Here is a 21,377-nt window from a genome sequence, read left to right as displayed (position 1 = left end):
CACAGATGAGCACCTCCCCAGAAATGTAACTGCTCACTACGGCAAGAGCAATGATTGGTCCACTTGGTAGTCACGTGTTTCTGTTTCAGTATTTACGTCTTCTTCTCCATGTCCGTGATTTTTGAATTTATTGGTTTGGGTCAGTACTGAATCCAGAAAGTTAACTGAGGTGGTCTGTCGATACAGACATTTGTATAACTCGTGTTCTGTAGTAATGAAGCAGGAAGTACAAACAAAAATTAACCCAACTGGCAAAAAAAACACACCCAAACTGCAGTGGGTGTGATAATGCCATTATTATCGGTCAGGTGATCATATTGAACCAAGATTATTTAAGCAGTGCTTAAATAGACTAGTGTTTGAGTGGTGTTCTTCCAGAATGAGCCAGACTGACGAGCACACAAGTATAAATGTCTCACACCGGCAAAGGGTATGTGTGTGAAGCCCTTGCGTGGCTGTGCGCAGAAGCATATTTGCGGCTTTAAGTTGTGTTGTTGTTACAGCAGGTTGACAGACAGTAGGTCAGCGTTTGAAACTTGCATGTATACACTACCTCATGTGTGTATGTGTGCGTCTGTAGAAACTGTGTGACCTGATCAATTACTATTACTAAAACCGTAAGCAGATTAGAGCACGACTTGTGAGGTTGTTGTGAAGGAGTTGGAGTACTGTGACCCACTTAGACTGCTCATTTATTTGCACAGCAGTACGACAAAGACGTTTTATCTATACCTACAGGGATCCGATTAGGGATAATAATCCTAAATATCCACAATGGTCTACGTCAAAGGAAATGTCTGCTTGGAAAATTGCATATTTGCAAATTTGCATCATCACATTGTCTTTATTCTGACAGCAAAACTGTTTCTGTACACTTAGGAAAAGGAAGTTAAAACGTTGTCCAAACAGTGTGTGTATTTACCTTAATGAGCCTTTGAATTGACCCATGGACCCACTTATTACTATAGAGCTTCACTTCAAGTCAAGTTAGAAAGAGTGGACAGTTCATGTCTGAAGTTCTGCAAACAAGTAATGAATTAATTGAAAGATAAATAAACATCAACAGATGAAAATATTCACAGCTCCAAGTCAAATGCCTATTGAGGAATATGGTGGTTGTGCCAACTGACAACAATCTTGATACTTGCAACTATGCTGATGTGTTTGTCCATGTCAAGGTGGCTGGTTCACATTACATGTGCTCTAGTCTAAAAGCTGAAAGTAAAAGACCAATTATCCAAACAAAGCTGCAAACACACAAAAAATGCACGTTATTGGGGCAGGGTGGGAAGGGTCAGAGGGGATGTGGTGTGTAATTATTTACTAAACGTCCCACATGTCACAGTTGAACATGTGACTCCTAACCTGTGCGCATCCTGAAACGGCATGCACACGTGTGACTCTTAACAGCCAGTCTTGATCTTAACTCTCTGATAACCAAGGGAGCCTTCAGTCTTTCTAAATGCGGACCATATCAATCGATTATTACACTTGTTTTATGCCACTTGTGGAGCTTTAGTTTTTGCTGTTATTATTCATCAGGTGATTGGGGTGGCTATGGCTCAGTAGGTAGAGTGGATTGTCCATGAACTGAAGGGTTAGCGGTACGATCCCCCGAGTGTGCCATATGCTTTGAGTACCTTTGAGTAGGTAGAAAAGCGCTATATAAGAGCAAGACCATTTACCATTATATTGATTATTTAAGCAGTGCTTAAAATGTTCATGCTTTGGCATACAGTTTAGTATAAATTGTAAAAGAGACCACAATGAGGTCTAGTGACTGGACAGCTGTGTAGAAGTTTGTATAACTGAGTTACAGCCTTGTAGCGATTTAATTAAGGTAAACTCAGTAAACAACTGCACATAAAGGTATTGCAGTCTAATGTCCACAGCTACTTCACACCAAGACCACCGTGTTGTGTGACTGTGTGTGTTACCTGTTATATATAGTATTTTAAGAATTAGCCATCTTTTTTGGTGATCTGCTGTTTGGATTTTGTCTGATTAATGAGGTTGCTGTATCAGTAGCCTATGTGACACTCACAAAAAATAAAGGGATTTTGAGGGTTAAATGGTATCATAATTAATGAAGTTTCCACTCAGCTCTCTTGCTTTCAAAACACTTGTACAGATCCTGCTGTTGCATAAATCCTGCAGCTTATGTAACAAACTCAGAGCAGAGACTCATTCAACCAAAAGCCTAAACTTCAGTGTTAGTGATCACATGAATATGTGTCTGCTAGAACAGGAGAAATATTATCTCATACCACACACACACACACACACACACACACACACACACACACACACACACACACACACACACACACACACACACACACACACACACACAGTAAATAGGCAAGATATGTGAGTCAGACCAAGGAGTGGTAGAAAAAAAAATAGATCTCCCCTCTTCTCAAAGATCCTCCCACCTGATGACAAATAGGTGTTTGTTTTTTTGATCCATCAGAACTGTTTGCCTCCGACATATATTTATATAGCATCAATAACAACACAAATTGTCTCAGGACACATTACATAATCCAGTCTGAAATCCGGCCTGAAACCTCCAGAGCAAGCATGAAGGTGAGCATGTAGCAAGGAAAAACTCCCTTTAACAGGAACAAACCTTGAGCAGAACCCAGCTCATATGGAGGGCAGCCAGGAAAAGAGAGAACAAGTGATAAACAAACATCCATCACACACGTCAACCTACATACACAAAAATTTTCCTCACATGGGAAATTTGGATTTCAAGAAATCAGGAGATTTCTATATAGAGAAAGTACTCTATATTAGGGGGTTCCACCAGCGCCAGTTTTATTTTCACCTGTTTATTTAAACATGCAGGCTGGTTAACAAATACCACTCTTTCTTTCTCTGTCTTGTCTGTCTCTGTCCTTCATCAGATAATAACTCCCTGGATGACAAAGCTTGTGTGTGTGAATAATTGATAAGTGCTGCAGAATATAATGAAGATGAAGAGAAATGATGGTGCCCATGCGTCACTAAGCGATCTAGAGAGGCTTCCACACGCGCCCACACATGCGTGCACAGAGGGCTCTATATGATGTGCTGTGTTGATGGAGACTGATCTGCTTTCTCACAATGCCATTGTCCCATGTTTGTCATCTTCATATGTTATTGCTTCCTAGGGAAACTGAGTGTATTCAAATGTGCTTTGTATTTATACATTGGCTGCTCTTTAGTGACCTTAGTGTTAATTTGTAACCGTTCAGATGAGTTCTTGCTGTCTGCTGTCATTTTAGTGGAGGAGCTGTCGAGTCCTGTCAGTTGGAGAGAAAGAGGAATTAGTGAAAGCAAATATATTGAAATATACTTCATTCATTCATTTTCTGTAACCACTTGTCCTCCAGAGGGCCGCAGACCATCATTAAATATACTATATTTAAATAATTAAGAAAAATACATCCTGTACTGTGAAGCTTTTTACGGATCTTATTTTTTTCCATATATTGACATTGATTGATTGTTTTTATGAACCCAGATGAATACACAACTTCTTCTTGTCATTTTGTTATCATTGTTTTAATAACAATGATTGGAGTTGGAGTTGTAATAGTGAAGGACATTCACAGCATGTGGAGTTGAATGTGAAGATTCTTCCATGAAAGCATTACGCCTGCAATTATTTTTGAATTCCTTGTGGAAGTAATTTCCCCTTGGGATCAATAAAGTGATTCTGATTCTGAAATGTTGATGAAAAAAACCCAGCATATTTATCTTAGAATTCTTTTATAATGTATTCAGCTGAATTGTATTGCTACTGGCACTGGCATAGGCTCTGTCTGGTGTCTCACAGCATGGAATAACCAATACCAGGTTACTGTAACATGTGGATGTGTTTCATATTTAACCTAAGCTTAAGCTGCATACATCTGTGCTTGAGCAGTCTCACACAGCGCTCAACCTCAATTTTGTCAGTCAGTGCATAAATTGCTTTGCGTATCCATGGTACCATGAGAGGAGTCATCCACCACTTCTTTATAGGGTTGGCACAGTTGCCAAGCACTGGTGACGTAGCAGTCCTCACACGCTTGTGCAAGTGTGCTCTTATTCAAGATGCGTGCGTCATGGGCAAACTCATTCCTCTGCATCTCACCAATTATTCCCATGTTTGTGCAGTTGATTAGTTATGTGACAATTTTTCTCTGCATTTTAAACATCTGTCATTCAATTTCATTACAAGTTTTTAACTGCTCTCCCCCCTCTGAATTTAATCCTTAATTATTTCTATTGCAATGAGGTGCACACCATTTTTTTTCTTTCTAATTTGTCAGATTTAAATATACCGCACAGAGGTTTGTAATACTGCATTGTATAATGTGTTTAACTACCATATGTTCCTTTTTCAGTCTGCCAATCAATTTGATGGTATATCCCCAGAGGTCAGAAGAGGTCAAACATCACTGTGTCATCATAATATTTTGCAAATTCTTTTAAAATCAAGTCTTTACATATATGCATTTCTGTCTGGATAGACTTGATGGTTGGTTTGGACAGAACCACAGAATGGCAGTAATTATAGTCTATGATAACAAAAAGGAAATGTGAAAGTCCGATACATATAATGCAAAAGGCATTTGTGAGGAAGAGGCGGCACAGTCATGGCTCTTACCTCTAATCTCTCTATCAGGATGAACGTGTTGTATAACCATAAATCAGAGCAATTCACAGCCATGCTCTTGGCTCTGTGGACTTCCGTATCTGCATTTGTACCTTAAGAAGGAACTCTTATCATGCACTACAGCAGGCAATAAGAAGTCATTTGCTGTAGTTACAAAGAAACCTGAACCCAGCCTCTCACATATAGGAATCTAGCTGTAAATAACTTGTTTGTACTGCAGTGTTCTCAGTACAGCTAGATGTGAAGATACCAGTACACCCTGGTCTCTGTGGTGTATGTGCTGTAACAGCTGAGCTGCAGGCTGATAGACAGCAGCAAAGAGACTATGGGCGCGTGTAAGTGTAAAAGAGGCAACATCAAAGTGGGACGTGCTGTCTTTGAACTGTCAGACACTGTTACTCATTAATTCATCACCCCTTGTTCTCTCTTTCTTCTTCATCTCTCTGTCCCTCTCTGACTCTCTTCATGTAACCCTCTAATCTCCTCTAGAGCTCGCTAATTTATTCCTTCATTCCCCTGTTGAATTTTCTGTTCCAAAAATTTAATATACAGTTATAATACAGTCATAATATATATGTCATATACTAGACACTCGTACAATTTCTTGCATTGTTTGTTAAGATTTGGTCATGCATTGAAAATGATCTAAAGATGTGAACTTCAAACATAAATGAATAGTGTTGCCCTGTGAAGCTCTATCCAGTCCAGCTTGCTCTGTTTGCCTCAGTCTGAGCAGACAGTGTATCTCTATACACTTAAGAATTCATCTGGCTGCTGCTGGTGCATTCTTCTACATCATAGTTAAACACTTGTGACCCAGTACCACTGGAAGTCCTGCAGAGCCCAAACTCTCCCACTCCTTCACTGTAATTTAACAGATTATGTTTTATGCTTCAAACATTCTCTTTTTATTTCTTTTTTTTATGGTACTTTATTATGGTACCGCTTGATCTTAGTTTCATCTGTTCATCTGTCTAGCTGTGTTAGAAGTTTGGTCAAATTGTGACTTTATATTTTTGAGGCATGAATAGTTTATAGCTTGTGGTGAACCCTTTGTATTTGTTTTCATGTCACTGTCTCTTTATGGCAACTTCCATGGTAGCATTGGTTGAATATATATTACTTTTACCATAGAAAACATTTGGTGATCATCCAACACTGTTGACTTGTGAACTCCCAAATCAAACAGTGCCACACTCTTTATGTTTCCGGGGTCTTAGAGTCTAGTGTAACTTGCATTGATGTGATGTTATTCATGATGTGGGGTCACGTCAGCAAATGTGATTTAATCTCCAGGCTTTTAACCTGTTTACTTCATGAACAGACACTGTTAAAGTGACTCAGACTCATTACCTTCCCATTACCTTTGGTTCCTGGAAAAATAGTTATGGTAAACAGCTTGTATGTATAAACCAGTTTTGAACATATTCGACCAGTTGTTCAAAGGTAATCTGATCAGATTTGATTGTCACTTTGAATCACATTTTGAAAGTGGGTTGTTCAAAGGGGAAAGAAGTATTCTGAAATCGGATTAGATCACATAATCCAATCCTAGTTTTAATCTGGATCAAACCTGTGTTGTTGAAAACTTTTCAGTTGTTTTTGGACAACTTTGATCCAAAAAACTGAATTATCCTGATCCCAACAAGGGTAGGATTTCAAGGTGGATATCGGGAAGAAAATGTAGTAAAACTTAATAGTAATAACTTAATAAATTGGTCAAATAATACAACATTTGTGTCATGTATATACTTTTACTCATATTTTGCACTTGTTTAACTGTTACAGTGATAAAGTAGATAAAGTAGACATAGGCTACCAATTAAGCCTTTCAGTTTAGTAAATTAAAAATAAACTGAAAATGATCTTGTCCCCATGAAATAATCCCAAACAGATCTCAATAACAAATAAAAATAATATACATCCTGAAAATGCTGGTCTCTCATTTAGTCTCTCTCTCTCTCTTTTTTTTTTTAATTTAAGATGTTTTCAAAATAACCACTATGTATTAGTTAATGTATATTTGTTTATTTGTTGTGGCTCAGATGAGAGGTCATAAAATAAATTATAATGTCATGTTATTTTTGTGTTTTGCCTTAAAATAAGAAAGTGAGCCCCTGTTGACTCTCCTACCTGTTCTTGACATAGCTGGTAGGCCACATTGTGATATCTCTTCCCATTTAGAGGACTAGTTGTCCGGATTTGGTAATCTTGAAAACGGTGTGTCTGGATCAGGGTGATCCAATCCAATGTTGCTTTGAAAAACTGTCATAAAACTAAGACGGATTACCTGATTCTGAATAGCAAAAAATGGGATTTCCTAATCTGGATAATTTTGATCCGGATTAAATTTTTTGAACAACTGGCCCATTGGTACTCAAAGCACTTATATAATGTTTTGTTTTGTTTTAATAGCTAAAATATTGAAGTCATTCTGGGAAGATGCTGATTCTACTAATGTTTCTTAAGGTGCTGCTGGTGTTGACCATGTTCTGTTTTTTCTTTGTCTGTGCAGGCATTTAAGCCAGTTGTGGGGAAGAGCCTGTTATCTTCAGTAACAGCAGTGGAATTTTTTTTGGACAGACAGCTGGACTTCCTGTCTGATCATTCAGCCTTCCAGCCATACCAGGTAATATGCTGTTTGATTTCGATAGTTAACACGTACTGTATTGCTAATGTCTGTTCTAAATGTACCTTGGGGTAATATGCTTTATTTATTTACATATGTTATCATAACAACAGAATATTCTCTAGAATGATCTTAAAGGTTCTTCGGCTGTGTGCTGGTGGGGGCTATCTCGGACTTGTGCTCTGATCGGTGCACATCGACCATTAGTGCGAGTGGCGTTATTCAGGTTGGGAGAGCTATCTGACAGGGCTGTGTGGCTGAGCTTGCCATTCGTAGAACCCTATATTTTTGTCCGTTGGTTTAGGTTTGTTCTGCTTCCTGATTTCTCAACATGGGAAACCCAACCTCCAGCTGTGATGCAAGTCAAATCACACAAGCGATAATTGCACTTGAAGAAAATGAATGTAGTTAAAAGGAATGTGTTTCACTGCAAGAAAATTTTAACTTTGACAGCCCTATAATATTTCACAATCATAAAATAGCACAAAATATGTATTTGTTATGTTACGAAGAATTGTGATTGTGATAAAATATTTTGGCATACTGAACTAAAAATATGTTGATCACAACATGTATTTATCTAGACTCATGTCTAAACAAAAAGAAAAGACTTGTTTTTGTAAAAGATTATTATAATAGTAATACAAATATTTTGTATTGTTGTTTTCCTCATATGGAGTTGTATCCACCAATATAATCCAGGAATGTCAGACATCTTTTTCATATTAGTCAGTGGTTTGATGACAAAAGATTTTTGGAATCCTAATAATTATCATATATTATTTTGTATATTGCAAAGTAGAAAAATGACCTCAGCATTCGTTCATTTCTGGATACAACACTGTCAAACAACCTGCAAATGATAAATGAGTTGGTGCTTCAATGTAGTATAAATAAGGCTCGGGGAGCGTCGTAAAAGTTTCCACCATAAAATGTCACCATATTTCCTACTCATACAAGCACTCTGTAGTGCACACGTATTTATTTCAAATGGCCCCCAAAGCCATGTGTTATGAACTTATTTTACTAAATGAGTTGTGGGGAAAATTCTTGTTGTTGGATCATTGATAGTTTCTAGTTCTACTTTGTAAGTTAAGATATTACATGTTGGAGTCATAGTGGACTTTTAACGTTTTAATGTTTTCATGACACCCTGTGTCATGAGGGGGGTGAATAAACAAAAGATGGATTGATAGAGTGGTGTGGTGGTTAGCACAGTAAGAAGGTTCTGCGTTAGAGTTCAGGCCGATTGGGGCCTTTCTGTGTGGAGTTTGCATGTTCTTCCTGTGTCTGCGTGGTTTCCCTCTGGTTACTCTGGCTTCCTCCCACCTCAACCCAGAATAATTCTTGGTTTACCAGTTTGATGAGCAAGAAAAAAACATTGAAATTTCCTTCATTTTTTGTTTCATAAACTGTGTGTACAGAAATCCTGTTGACAAAATAGTACATCCTGTAAAGTTGTCATCTGTTGCTTTTAAGTTGTCATCTCATTCTTGAATGGCCGACTTCTTTCCAGTATTTACTAGCAGTGGAATTTTAACTTCCACATGTATGTCAAGTGAACTCGTGATCAGATGCAATTACATGCAAATGTACATCACTTGAGCTGTAATTGAATTTTGTGCAAAAAGTTGCGCCCAAAACATTGACTGTAAATAATGGTGGACATAGAACAGCTCCTCAAAAATTAAGCCAAAGCAAGTGGAGCTCCCCCTGGCTGCAGTAGAGATCATAAGCTCCAAATGGAAACACTAACGTCAAATGCATTCTTTTTCTGGATATTTTCTGTCATTTTAGGTAGTTAATATAATGCTGATACATGTTTAGGTGTCCATTTTTCTGACTTTTCTGTTTTGTTTTAGTTATTTGACATCATAGAAACAGATGTGACCTCTTGATGACTACCAGTTGCCATGCCAACTGTGCTATGCTGTTTCAGCTGGATAACATTATGGTTTAGAATATGAAATTGAGTTAAAAATTATTTAGAGGATTCTTTTTACACATTAATGCTAATGCTAACTTAGTGTCCAAGCAGAAGTTGCATTTACTACGTTCCACAGTATTTCCACTTACTTCTTGTAATATCTTTGTTGGAGAGGCTTCACTTCATAAAGACAGACCAGACTTTGTCCCCTCTATGTCCTTCTTGGTCAAATCTTCCATCCAATGAGTTAGAGTGTAGGGGTCGGTGAATATACTCCCATCAGTCAGAATCAGCGTTTTAAAATAACACTCATGGTCTTGGAGAGTGAGTGTATTAGTATATTCTCTAAAATATGCTTTTTCCTCGTCCATTTGTGCCAAAACAGTCCATCAGAATATGATAACTTCCATTTACAAGCGATAGTGTTTGAGAGAACCCCGCCTCCATTGTTTACAAACCGTGAAGGAGTTGATTCTTACATCAACACTGCATCAGCTGCTGCCACTGACCAGTGGTTTGTCACATGCATGCACATCCTGTACCTACATGAAACTATCCAATTATCCAGAAATGATTATGGATGGATTAACAGAACAAGCTAGTGACTATTTAATGTATATTAGTATTGCTCTCTTTCAAAATACCAAACGCAATACATACTCAGATTACATAACCAGTTTATTCTTTCCCCAACATTTCCACTTTTCACTTTAGCAACTGCAAACATCTGAAATTAAGTAAAGTGGGAGATTCCTTCTTTTCCTGGCACTTCTGACAGCCTATTTTTCAGGAGACCCTTATACCCTCTAGAGCAATAACTGTCAGACTCTCTTAGACACACTCCTTCTTGCACATACTCAGAGCAAGGAAGCCGAGGCCACTCCTCTTTCTGTTTTTCCAGTTGGACAGGAATACTGCAGGGAGGAAGGCGAGGGAGGGGACTACGATCTGTTTGGCATAAACTGTACAATGAAGTCATTGTTTAGTGGGCCAAGCCAGCCTGCTGCTTGTGTGTCTATGAGTATGTCTGTGTCTGGCTGCCCTGGAGCCTAGAATGTTGGAGTGTGTTGGGACGGAGGAACAAGAGGCAGATTAAAATGTTTGACTAAACCACACACACAGATAGAGAGAGAGAGCAAGAGGGAGGGAGAGCGAGAGAGAAAGCTAAAGTGAGTGTGTTTTCCAAGGCATTGTGCTAGTACCAGCGGCAGTTTCAAATCTGATGCTTTCTGCAATCTGACATGTGATTGTTCTTCAGTGATAGTGGTGAATACATTCACATGACATGAATAACCATCCAGAGTTGTATTGTCACATCAGTTGCTAAAAGCTTCATTGGAAATGTCCTTAATGCAAAACATTCAACAACTTCATTAAGGTCACTAAGGGTTCAAGTGTAGTTTTTGTGTACTTGTTTTGTGAATGGCTGCAGAATGCAATGTAACTAGGATAGACAGAGGTTGGAGGTTGAGACAGCGAGTTAGCTGTCCCCATGCACTGATTGATCAGTAAGCCTGTTAAGAGGCTGTTACAAGTGCAATTCACCTTTTTACTGCCTCTGTTCTGCAGTGGTTGCGTGCGTGACAACTTTGGCGCACACTTTAAGTTATTATTTATTGATTTCCACCCTGACATTAGATAGACCTGCACAAAACTCTGATTATAACTCCAGCCCTGGAAGTAATCTCCAGTAATGAAAGTAAATACAGACATCAGTGATTGAGGACATAACTTAATAACAAGCAACTCCTTATACATACATACTACTTAACAAGATCGCATTAATAATTCACCACATGCTGACACGTTATTTGGTAACGGGGTGGCTGTGACTCAGTAAGTAGAGCAAGTTGTCCACAAACCAGAGGGTTAGCAGAATCCCTGGAATGTGCATGTTTTAGATTTAGTTATTATTTGGTTTTATTGATGATTGCTTGCTATCATGCTGATGATGCTGGTGATCATTTCTAATCGCGGCCGTGTATTTTTTTCTGACTGAATGAGGCAAAACTCTGACACAGGAGCATCCCTGTTGAATAGGTGGTCTTTATTGTGACTCAAGACAAATTGTGTCTTCACACCACCACTGTCTCTCAAATGTGATTTCATCCTGGGTATATACTCACCTGTATGGATGTTACAAGGTCTGGGTTCTGTTTGTTTGTTATTGACGCTGTATGTTAAAACTGTATTGAGCTGAACAATGACATAAGCCATCTGAGTAGCTTACAACATAAATTGTGTGTTTATTCGGCACATTATTATGAACCAAACTTAAGGGGGGCATTAATAAATATAATCCCAACCACAGTCTTTGACAATTTAAGCAAACTTTGGCCATTTGATTTCAAAAAGGAACACTCTGACCAAAGATATCACCAACATGATTTCTGTGATAGGAGAGTTTAGCTAATGGCTCTAAATTATGTCACAGGCAATTTAAAATGTTACATCAAAACATCAACCCTGTGATATACTGGCAACCTGTCTGAGGTGTAACCCACCTCTTGCCTGAGGACAGCTGGAATAGGCTCCAGTAACTCCCGCGACCCTAGTGAGGATAAGCGGTAGTAGAAGATGAGAATGACATCAAAAATATCAAACTAAATATGTAACTAAAAGTTTTCTCAGACTCAATAGACCGATAACAAAAAAATATAGTGTTTATTTCATTGGTTTGCAAACTACTGCACTGACCCTCCACTGGCGTGAGACATTCATACTTGTGCGCCATCTGGCTTAGTGCTGGATGGCACTGTGTCTTTTTTGCCAGTCACGTTAATTTTCGTTTCTTCATCATTCTTCATTTTCAACAATGCCGACTGAAAGTCATACAAAAGTCTGTATAACCAAACCTACTCGGTTAACCTTTCTGATTCTTTATTGATCCAAAACAATCAAATCGATAATCGCAGAGATGCAGAAGCAGCCAGAAATGCTAAAGCAGAAACACGCTACTACCAACTGGACCGATCATAGTTCCTGCACTCTTGTTACATTTCTGGGGAGGTACGCATCAGCTACGCAGCAAGGTCGGCGAAGAGGTCTGTGTTAACGAAGGAGTCTATGCATCACTTCACCACGGAAGCATAAATTACACATAACTCGATCTTCTGTGGAGTGCTTTGCTGGAGCAACAGCATCTCAGAAGCAGACAAATGGAGGCTGAACAGACTGGCGAGGACGGCCGCTCTGTTCTAGGCTGCCCTCTTGAACCTGTGGAGGTGATGGGTGATCGGAGGATGAAAGCAAAGCTGTCATTGCAGGTGGAAAACCACTCCTGCCCCTCCTGGCACTGGGCAGCACCTTCAGCAGCCGACTGCTACACCAATGCTGCACTAAAACCACGGATATAGAACTACTGTGGTATTCAGTTGCTATTTTTGTATTTATTTAACGTTCATTTCCTTGTCTTGTGCACTGTCCTTAATTATATGCTGCTGTAACACTGCAGATTTCCCACTATGGGATAAACTAAAGGATTAGAAAACACTGTACTCTGCACTGACTTGATGGTGAGGTCACTTCAATGAGTAATTAAAGCTAAAAGTGGGAGGTTTGTAGTAGGTTTCACTAGTAGCAGCTGCCACATGCACACCCTTAAATACTGTTTACTAAGCTGACAGTACAGTCACAGTGGAACTTTATGGCTTTATGCCTTGCTCCAAGTCCAGGTTGCTTTCTCTCTATCTCTGTCTTGCACCCTCCTCCCTGCTGTCCTATGTTCTACAGTTCTTCTTGTGCCACTTTGTTATTTCAGCCCCAAACATGCTCACACACCTGAGGTGTTAGTTCACGCTGTTTGAGATTTTTGCTTGCAACATGTGATTTGGATGATTAATAGTGTCAGGGCTGTGTGGTCTGTCTGCTGTTTTGTCATATCTTACTGGTGTATATTATGAACAGTGAACATAAGAACGTGCACAAAGTGTCAGATGAACCAGATATTCTTCACTAAAACTTTACATACTTAACCTCACAGCATGGCATGCTAAATGCAGCTGTGTATAATGGCAAAGACACTGCTACACTGCAGCTGTGGAGCAAATAAACATGCTCACTTGCCAGCCAGTTCTCAGTCACAGCCTGTACTGTTTACCTGATAGAAATCTGTGACATACACAAAACAGAATGCACAAAACCATGCTATATTAATCATATATTAATTCAGTTACTGTGCACCAATTGGAGTGAGTCTTAAAAGAGAAATTTTCCGAAACATTCTTACAATTTGATCTCTGCTGCTTTCAGCCTCAGCGTCTCCACAGCAACAAGCAGTGTCCCTGAAAGCAAGGGTTCCTGAAATCTTTAAAAAGCCATCTGTGTTTGTCTCCATATCAATGTAGATGTGCATTGTACCACATTTGCTGTTATTTTTCTCAACAAGATGTCACAGAGAGGGATCTACGAAGCTGATTATCATCACTGTAGGCTCCTCAAGCTACAATGGTGGCAATATTCTGTTTGATTAAGGATACAATAATGATGAAAAGTTGAAAGTAGGCTTGATGACTTATGTGTACATAATCACTGATAAGACCCTGGCTGGCTACAAGGCTTAAATGTGAAGCAGCTTCAAATATAATGGGAACGTCATAATACTGTCTTTAATAGGATAGTTCATTTATTTATGTAAACTATATATAACTGTATACTTAGTATATCTAAGTATTGGCAGCATATGGCAAGTTTGTATTTCAGTGGGATGTTAAGCTGTCTGTGTGTGTGTCTGTCTGTCTGTCTGTATTGCAGGATGAAGTGGACAGTCAGAGCCCAGTGTTAAGAGACAACCCTTTGCTCCATGAAGAAGTGAAGGGCTGGCTTAAAGATCAGAAGGTGCAGGAAATTTTTATGCAAGGTAAGCTTTTATTCATGGTTAGAGAGACATTTAACAGTTTGCTACTGTCCATTTTTTTCTCTGACTTCTTTGGTCACTGTGATCTGAGACCTTACAACAAAGCTCAATAGTTTAGTGCCTCAAAAGTTCAATAGCCCTTGTACAGTATTTTTTCCTCATCCAATCCTCCTGAAGCCAGATTTATGGTTCTATGCCAGATCAACTGTGTAGATATGCTGTTGCTCTTTACCCTTCACCATAGCATGACCTGCACCTCCCTAGAAATGTGGCCACTCGACAATTTGTATTTTATAAAATGAGGGAATCTGCATTTAGAGCACTTACAGAACTGTTTCCTGTTCCTGACAGGTCCATACTCACTGAATGGCTACCGCGTGCGTGTGTACAGACAAGACTCGGCCACCCAGTGGTTCACTGGCATCATTACACACCACGACCTCTTCAGTCGAAACATGGTTGTCATGAACGACCAGGTACACTCAAATTAACACATGCTGTTTTATCATGGCTTTAAAATGCATAATATGTGAGTAATGCACAGTAATGAAAACTCAGTCTTCAAAGGGGACTGTGTAAAATGTAAATAATATCTGAATTCAGTGATGAACCTATTGTATTAGCCTTATTATTATTTAGTCATTTAATGGGGACTCATTTTGAATGACAGACAACAACAAAACAGATCAATTTTATTTTTATAACGTCATTTAACAAACCAAACTGTCTCAAAACACTGTACAACAACCGACCTGAAACCTCTAGAGCAAGCCTTCGGCGATAGTGGCAATGAAAACCTTCCTTTTCACAGGAAGAAATCTTGAGCTGAACCGGCTCATGGGGGGACCCATCTGCTTGAGGCTCCCAAAAAATACTGTGGTTGGAAGTTAATGCCCTGTTAAGGTCTGAATGGGACTTAAGGCATCAAGAACTGTAGAAAAACTAGAGGTGTCAATTTTGGCATACAGGTGCTGGCCAGTAAATTAGAATATCATCAAAAAGTTGAATTATTTCAGTAATTCCATTCAAAAGGTGAAACTTGTATACTGTATACTTTCCTTCCACACATAGTGATATATTTCAAGTGTTTATTCATTTTCATTTTTATTATTACAACTGACAGCTAATGAAAACACCAAATTCAGTATCTCAGAAAATTAGAATATTCTGAAAAGGCTCAATATAGAAGACACCTGGTGCCACACTAATCAGCTGATTAACTCAAAACACCTGCAAAGGCCTTTAAAAGGTTCCTCAGTCTTGTTCTGAAGGCTCCACAATCATGGGGAAGACTTCTGACTTAACAGTTGTCCAAAAGACGACCATTGAACACTTGTACAAGGAGGGCAAGACACAAAAGTTGATTGCTAAAGAAGCTGGCTGTTCGCAGAGCTCTGTGTCCAAGCACATTAACAGACAGGCGAAGGGACGGAAAAAATGCGGTAGAAAAAAGTGTACAAGCTCTAGGGATAACCGCACCCTGCAGAGAATTGTGACGACAAACCCATTCAAAAATGTGGGGGAGATCCACAAAGAGTGGACTGCAGCTGGAGTCAGCGCTTCAAGAACCACCACGAAGAGACGCATGAAAGACATGGGATTCAGCTGTCGCATTCCGTGTGTCAAGCCACTCTTGAACAAGAAACAGCGTAAGAAGCGTCTCGCCTGGGCCAAGGATAAAAAGGACTGGACTGCTGCTGAGTGGTCCAAAGTTATGTTTTCTGATGAAAGCAAATTTTGCATTTCCTTTGGAAATCAAGGACCCACAGTCTGGAGGAAGAGCGGAAGCACAGAATCCACGTTGCATGAGGTCCAGTGTAAAGTTTCCACCGTCAGTGATGGTGTGGGGTGCCATGTCATCTGCCGGTGTTGGCCCACTCTGTTTCCTGAGGTCCAAGGTCAATGCAGCTGTCTACCAGGAAGTTTTAGAGCACTTCATGCTTCCTGCTGCTGACCAACTTTATGGAGATGCAGATTTCACTTTTCAACAGGACTTGGCACCTGCACACAGTGCCAAAACCACCAGTACCTGGTTCAAGGACCATGGTATCCCTGTCCTTGATTGGCCAGCAAACTCGCCTGACCTTAACCCCATAGAAAATCTATGGGGTATTGTGAAGCGGAAGATGCAATGCGCTAGACCCAACAATGCAGAGGAGCTGAAGACGACTATCAGAGCAACCTGGGCTCTCATAACACCTGAGCAGTGCCACAGACTGATCGAGTCCATGCCACGCCGCATTAATGCAGTGATTGAGGCAAAAGGAGTCCCGACTAAGTATTGAGTGCTATACATGCGCATGCTTTTCATGTTCATTCTTTTCAGTTGGCCAACATTTCTAAAAAAAAACATTTTTTTCATTGGCCTTTTCAATATTCTAATTTTTTGAGATGCCAAATTTGGAGTTTTCATTAGTTGTCACTTATAAATATCAAAATTAAAAGAAATAAACACTTGAAATATATCACTATGTGTGGAAGGAAAGTATACAGTATACAAGTTTCACCTTTTGAATGGAATTACTGAAATAATTCAACTTTTTGATGATATTCTAATTTACTGGCCAGCACCTGTATACCAACATAGTAACAAAGAGACAAGGACAACTACAAGTATCTTGGTATCCTACAAGCAAATAAAAACCACTAAAAGGCCACAAGGTAAGCGGATACATCCAGATACCTAGAGAGAGAGGCAAGAACAAGACCTGGACTGTCAATATCTACCCCAGCCAGTCATCAGATAGCCCACTGGCATAACAAAATGGCCATAGGATGAGATAGATGTTACTGATAACAAGACAAGGAAACCCTGAGGTTCTACACTGAGGAAGGAGGCAGAAGACTAGTGAGCGTCAGCACTGCTATCCAGGATGGAAGACCAACTAGTATGAGTATCAAGAAGATGGTCACCTCAGAGTAAATGCTTAGTGATTTCCTCAGGCAGTAGAAACCCCACAAAGAACTGAATGTAGAGCAGGAACCATCATGGGAGGACAAACCCTTTCAGACCACTGGCAGATAACAGAGGTGACTCTTATGATGGCGGTACATGAACAGGATCCAAGTCCAAGATGAAGAAGAAGAGGCCAGGGTGTTCCACATCAGATTGGACCCCAGTTGAAGGCTGTGCAAAGATGCCCCTGAGACAGTACAGCAAACTCATGCTGTGTAAGATGATAGCAAACAGAGTGTACATACAATCACATAACCAAGCTGCTGGCATAGTTTATAGAAACATATTAGCAGTTATGGAATGGAGGTCCCAAGGTCAGTGCTGATGACTCCTCAGATGGCTGTTGACAATGGCTGAGCTCTAAGATCCTGTGTAACTTCCAGATACAACCTGACAAACTGGTGATGACAAACCAACAGGACACTGGAGTGATGGGCCCACAGAGGAAGGTCGTAGGAATATATGTAGCAATCCTGCGTGATCACGGGGATTAGAAACATAAAAATATTGACAATGGTAATTGTAACACTTGGAGTAATGAACCCCACACTGGGAGAATAGCTCCAGATGAGTCTTGAAACAACATGACATGACATGACTGTTCAGAAGAGTGCAGTAACATACTGTGCAGGATCCTCAAGATCCTAGGCCTCTTCTATTATTTACATTATATTCAATGTCCCAACTTCAGCAGAAATTGTACTGTACTGTAATGTGTATTTTTACCAGACTGTAATAGTGTGTAGTAGTGTAATAGTGGTGTGTGTTCAGGTGCTAGAGCCTCAGAATGTGGATCCCTCTATGGTCCAGATGACCTTTCTGGATGATGTGGTCCACTCTCTGTTGAAAGGAGAAAACATTGGCATCACCTCGAGGCGAAGGTCACGATCTAGTCAGAACAACAACACCACTCATGTGAGTACATACACACACAATCCATATTATAGCATACACCTACAGCAGTTTAGAACATCCTAATATCAAATGAAGAGGAACATGGACATTAACTAACTGATCCATGCTCTGTGGAAAGGTATGTTACTGGTGTAATAAAAAAGGACAGGAAGGTATCCAGACACTCTAAGGTTGAAAAATGCAGATATAATAGAAACCAATCCCAGAGAGTATTATGTCCTCTAAGGTAATCCAACGAAAAAGAATACAGTGCCAGCATAAGCACACTGCTCCTCCTTGTATAAATTCAATAATTCATGTTTCATGTTTGAAATGTCTGGATTCACTGTCCATCTGGATTTTCATGTGATTTTATTTATGACTGCTATTTAAGATTATTTTGCTTTTGATTAATCTGCCAGTTTCTTTCCCGAGTAATTGTTTAGTCTGTCACTTTAGGATCGCTACAGATATGTGACTTATATTATGTTTCTGGCATTGAGCACAAATTGCGTGTTTCATCTGACAGTCATTCATCTGAGCTCAGCATCATCTACATTTAGTCTGTTTACCTGTTTCAAATACATTGGTCAACAAAGCGTCCTAAATGTGCAGCATATCTTTGATAATCTCATTAATCAAATTCATTTGTAGACTTTAGTTTTTTCCCGGAATCGGGCAGATACTGTGTATTGTTGCCCAAAACTATTTACCCTATGTCTACAAACTCTGCTTTCATGGTTTATGTTTACATGAGCACTAGTATCCTGGTTTTGAGGCTTATCCCAGTTTTGATTATATCTGGTACATGTAATTGGGTTTCCAAAAACCAGGACAAAGGCTTATCCAGAGCTCTGAGATCATTGAGATAAGGTGTCTATATGTGGAAACAAAATAACAAGATACTTTAAAGGCCCTATAATTAGCACAATACTCATGTCATACCAGGGGACTGCAGTGTCAGCAGAAGACTTTTTGGTGGTGTTTTGGCAAATATTGCCACCTAAGACACATATTAGAGTAGGTCACATTGAACACTGAGCCAGGCACTTCTGGTCCCGCATTCATTAACAAAAATCTCTCCTTGTCCCACATTTTCTTTTTTCCCTCATTTCATTTTAATTAATTTATTTTTTCTTTTCTTGACACATTAAAGATGGCGGGAGGGAGACCCGGCGGGACCACTGGCAACACTCAGGTACTCTCAAAAACCCCATCTCTACACCTATCCCCAAACTTTCCAGATCAACTATTTCTATAGATAAACTATACATTCCAGTTTTTTAAAAAAGAAAAGCCTATCAAAGTGTAGAAAAGTGTAGTAAAAGCTGATGGACATGTGTGTGATTAATCCTATTTTGAATTATTTGCACACATCAAGATCCACTGCCTATTTTTGGGTGTGATTTTGTGTTTTTAAAAGAATACACAGTGCACACTGCAAATCTGAATGTTCCCTAAGCTCACTGTAGATTTTCTGAGCGGGAAAAACATGTCTATTGAGGTTACCAACAGCTATACCATCTTTGGAAAAAAACAGAAGTGCCACAGATTATTCTTCCTTGTGTCAAAACCAAGGCTGTCTCAGAGAGCATTCAGTACTGCAATCAACAATCAATATTTTTCTTCCATTTCAACATCTTTTGGTCATCTTACCATGTAGCACTGTGTTGTGAACCATGTTCAGAATTTCAGTTATTGAACAAGCATCATATAATTCGAAAGTGTGTGTGTGTAACCTGTAATTAACTATTAATTAGCCAAAATAATATGAGCTACTTCAAGAATCTATCCTTCATGAACTGTTTCTCTCCATATTGTTAAAGTAAGGCTTTATTCAGAATTCAAAACATTTTCTAGCATAGTTAAACTAGGAAAACATTCAGATGATCTCATTTGAACACAGCATTTTTAAGCGCAGAAAGATTAGCCTCGTCACTTAGTAACACTCAAGCAGAAGTCAAATGTAGTGTAGGTACATAGGCCCACTGTAACAGTTTCTGACAGTATCCAGGTACATATTGTTAAAGATCTGTCTCAAATGTTTGTGTAACTACCCCGATACAAGATCACACCGACATCCAGCAGTTTATTCATCCTATGTAACACTTATCCGGTGTTAAGGAGTTTCATGGTGTACAAAAGAGTTACAGTTGGAGTGGATTCCAGAGAGAGCCCAGACAAATCCCTCCACAGTTACTGATCTTTAGACCTGTACAGTTATAGCATATGTGCAACTCCATTATAGATGCCATTCCGATTTTACGGTGTTGAAAATCTTTTTATTTGTTTATGTTGTGCAGTGCCACAAATGTTTAGTTTAGGCCAAATGTATTCCCAAAGTGAAGCAAGTTACACACCATCAGACTTCTTTTCTGGGGTTGGACTGTCTGCGAGCATCTGTGACCCTCTGTGTGTCCCACACCATTAGCAGTAGTCAGAGCCCTGCTTTTTAGCTGATTCGGCATCTTTGAATTAGTGGCAGCATGAGTTGGTGAGAGAGAACTATGATTGGCTGTGACCTTAGGATCCAGAACATGGGGGGAAAAAACGGAAGTGACGAAATCAAACAAAATGATGAAGTTTAAAGGGCTGCGGTGTGTTCAGGTGCTACTATTTGGCCAAGACAGAGTTTTTTTTAACAGTGGTGGATATGGGTTTGGTGTGTGCATACCATATTGCTGTTAGTCAGAAAGTGTGAACCAACCCTGACAGTAATAAAGTAACATTTTTCATTCTTTATTTTGTTCTTTCCTTCTATTTATTAAACAAACACAAATGACTTTCAAAATGGCTGTGAATGAGCACCTGTCATCCAAACAGTAGACAAAACAAAATTATTCCAGAGGTATTACAGAACTAATGTCGAGATAGTATAATATAAACTGGTAGACTCCATTGGAGTAATGCTTATATTGCACAGGTTTGAATGTTTCTGTGCATTAATTAACAGAGAACTTTTTTATTCTTACAGAGTCATTACACACGAGCCCAAGCCAACAGCCCCCGCCCCATTATGACATCTTCAGGCCCTAACCCTAAAGGTTCCCAGGGTACACTAGCATCCCAGCAGCAGAGCCAATCACAGCAAAACCAGCAACCAGTTAGCCAATCACATCACACACCAGGAGGGAGTGGGAGGGAACAGAGAGAACAGCGAAACTCTCGTTCTTCCAGGAGGAAAGGATCAGATAGCAGTGTTCCAGAGGATGATAAGGACAAGAGAGAAGATGCCACAGGGCAAGGTAAGGACAGTCACTATAGAGTTAGGACCTGTGATGCTATGCTGTGACAAAATATCTTTCAAGTGATTTTTCCATGACAGAAGAATTGGAATCACAAAAACATTTTTTCTTTTTAGTCGCTGTCCATGAGAAGTGTTTGGCACAGTCTGACACTCAATCCCCAAACCTTCCCTAAATCTGTCTAACGTTTGGAAGTCTACAGATCTACTTGTACAACTAG

The 21,377-nt window shown here is 39.5% G+C and overlaps 1 protein-coding gene across 3 annotated transcripts in view; it reads left to right on the top strand.

Annotated features, from left to right (window-relative positions):
• The window catches only part of jmjd1cb (jumonji domain containing 1Cb), a 92,421-nt gene that overhangs the window by 50,900 nt on the left and 20,144 nt on the right, over nucleotides 1-21,377 (top strand). For all 3 annotated transcript variants that reach the window (XM_047608414.1, XM_047608413.1, XM_047608415.1), the window contains 6 exons: nucleotides 7,167-7,280; nucleotides 13,960-14,065; nucleotides 14,414-14,538; nucleotides 17,790-17,933; nucleotides 19,069-19,110; nucleotides 20,887-21,157. In XM_047608414.1, coding sequence (XP_047464370.1) covers nucleotides 7,167-7,280; nucleotides 13,960-14,065; nucleotides 14,414-14,538; nucleotides 17,790-17,933; nucleotides 19,069-19,110; nucleotides 20,887-21,157 — 802 coding nt within the window. The remainder of the gene's footprint in view (nucleotides 1-7,166; nucleotides 7,281-13,959; nucleotides 14,066-14,413; nucleotides 14,539-17,789; nucleotides 17,934-19,068; nucleotides 19,111-20,886; nucleotides 21,158-21,377) is intronic.

The sequence above is a fragment of the Mugil cephalus genome, chromosome 16, assembly GCF_022458985.1.
Source record: "Mugil cephalus isolate CIBA_MC_2020 chromosome 16, CIBA_Mcephalus_1.1, whole genome shotgun sequence".
Lineage (NCBI taxonomy): Eukaryota > Metazoa > Chordata > Actinopteri > Mugiliformes > Mugilidae > Mugil > Mugil cephalus.
The sequence above is the reverse complement of the archived record's forward strand: the minus strand, read 5'-3'. Positions and strand labels throughout refer to the sequence as shown.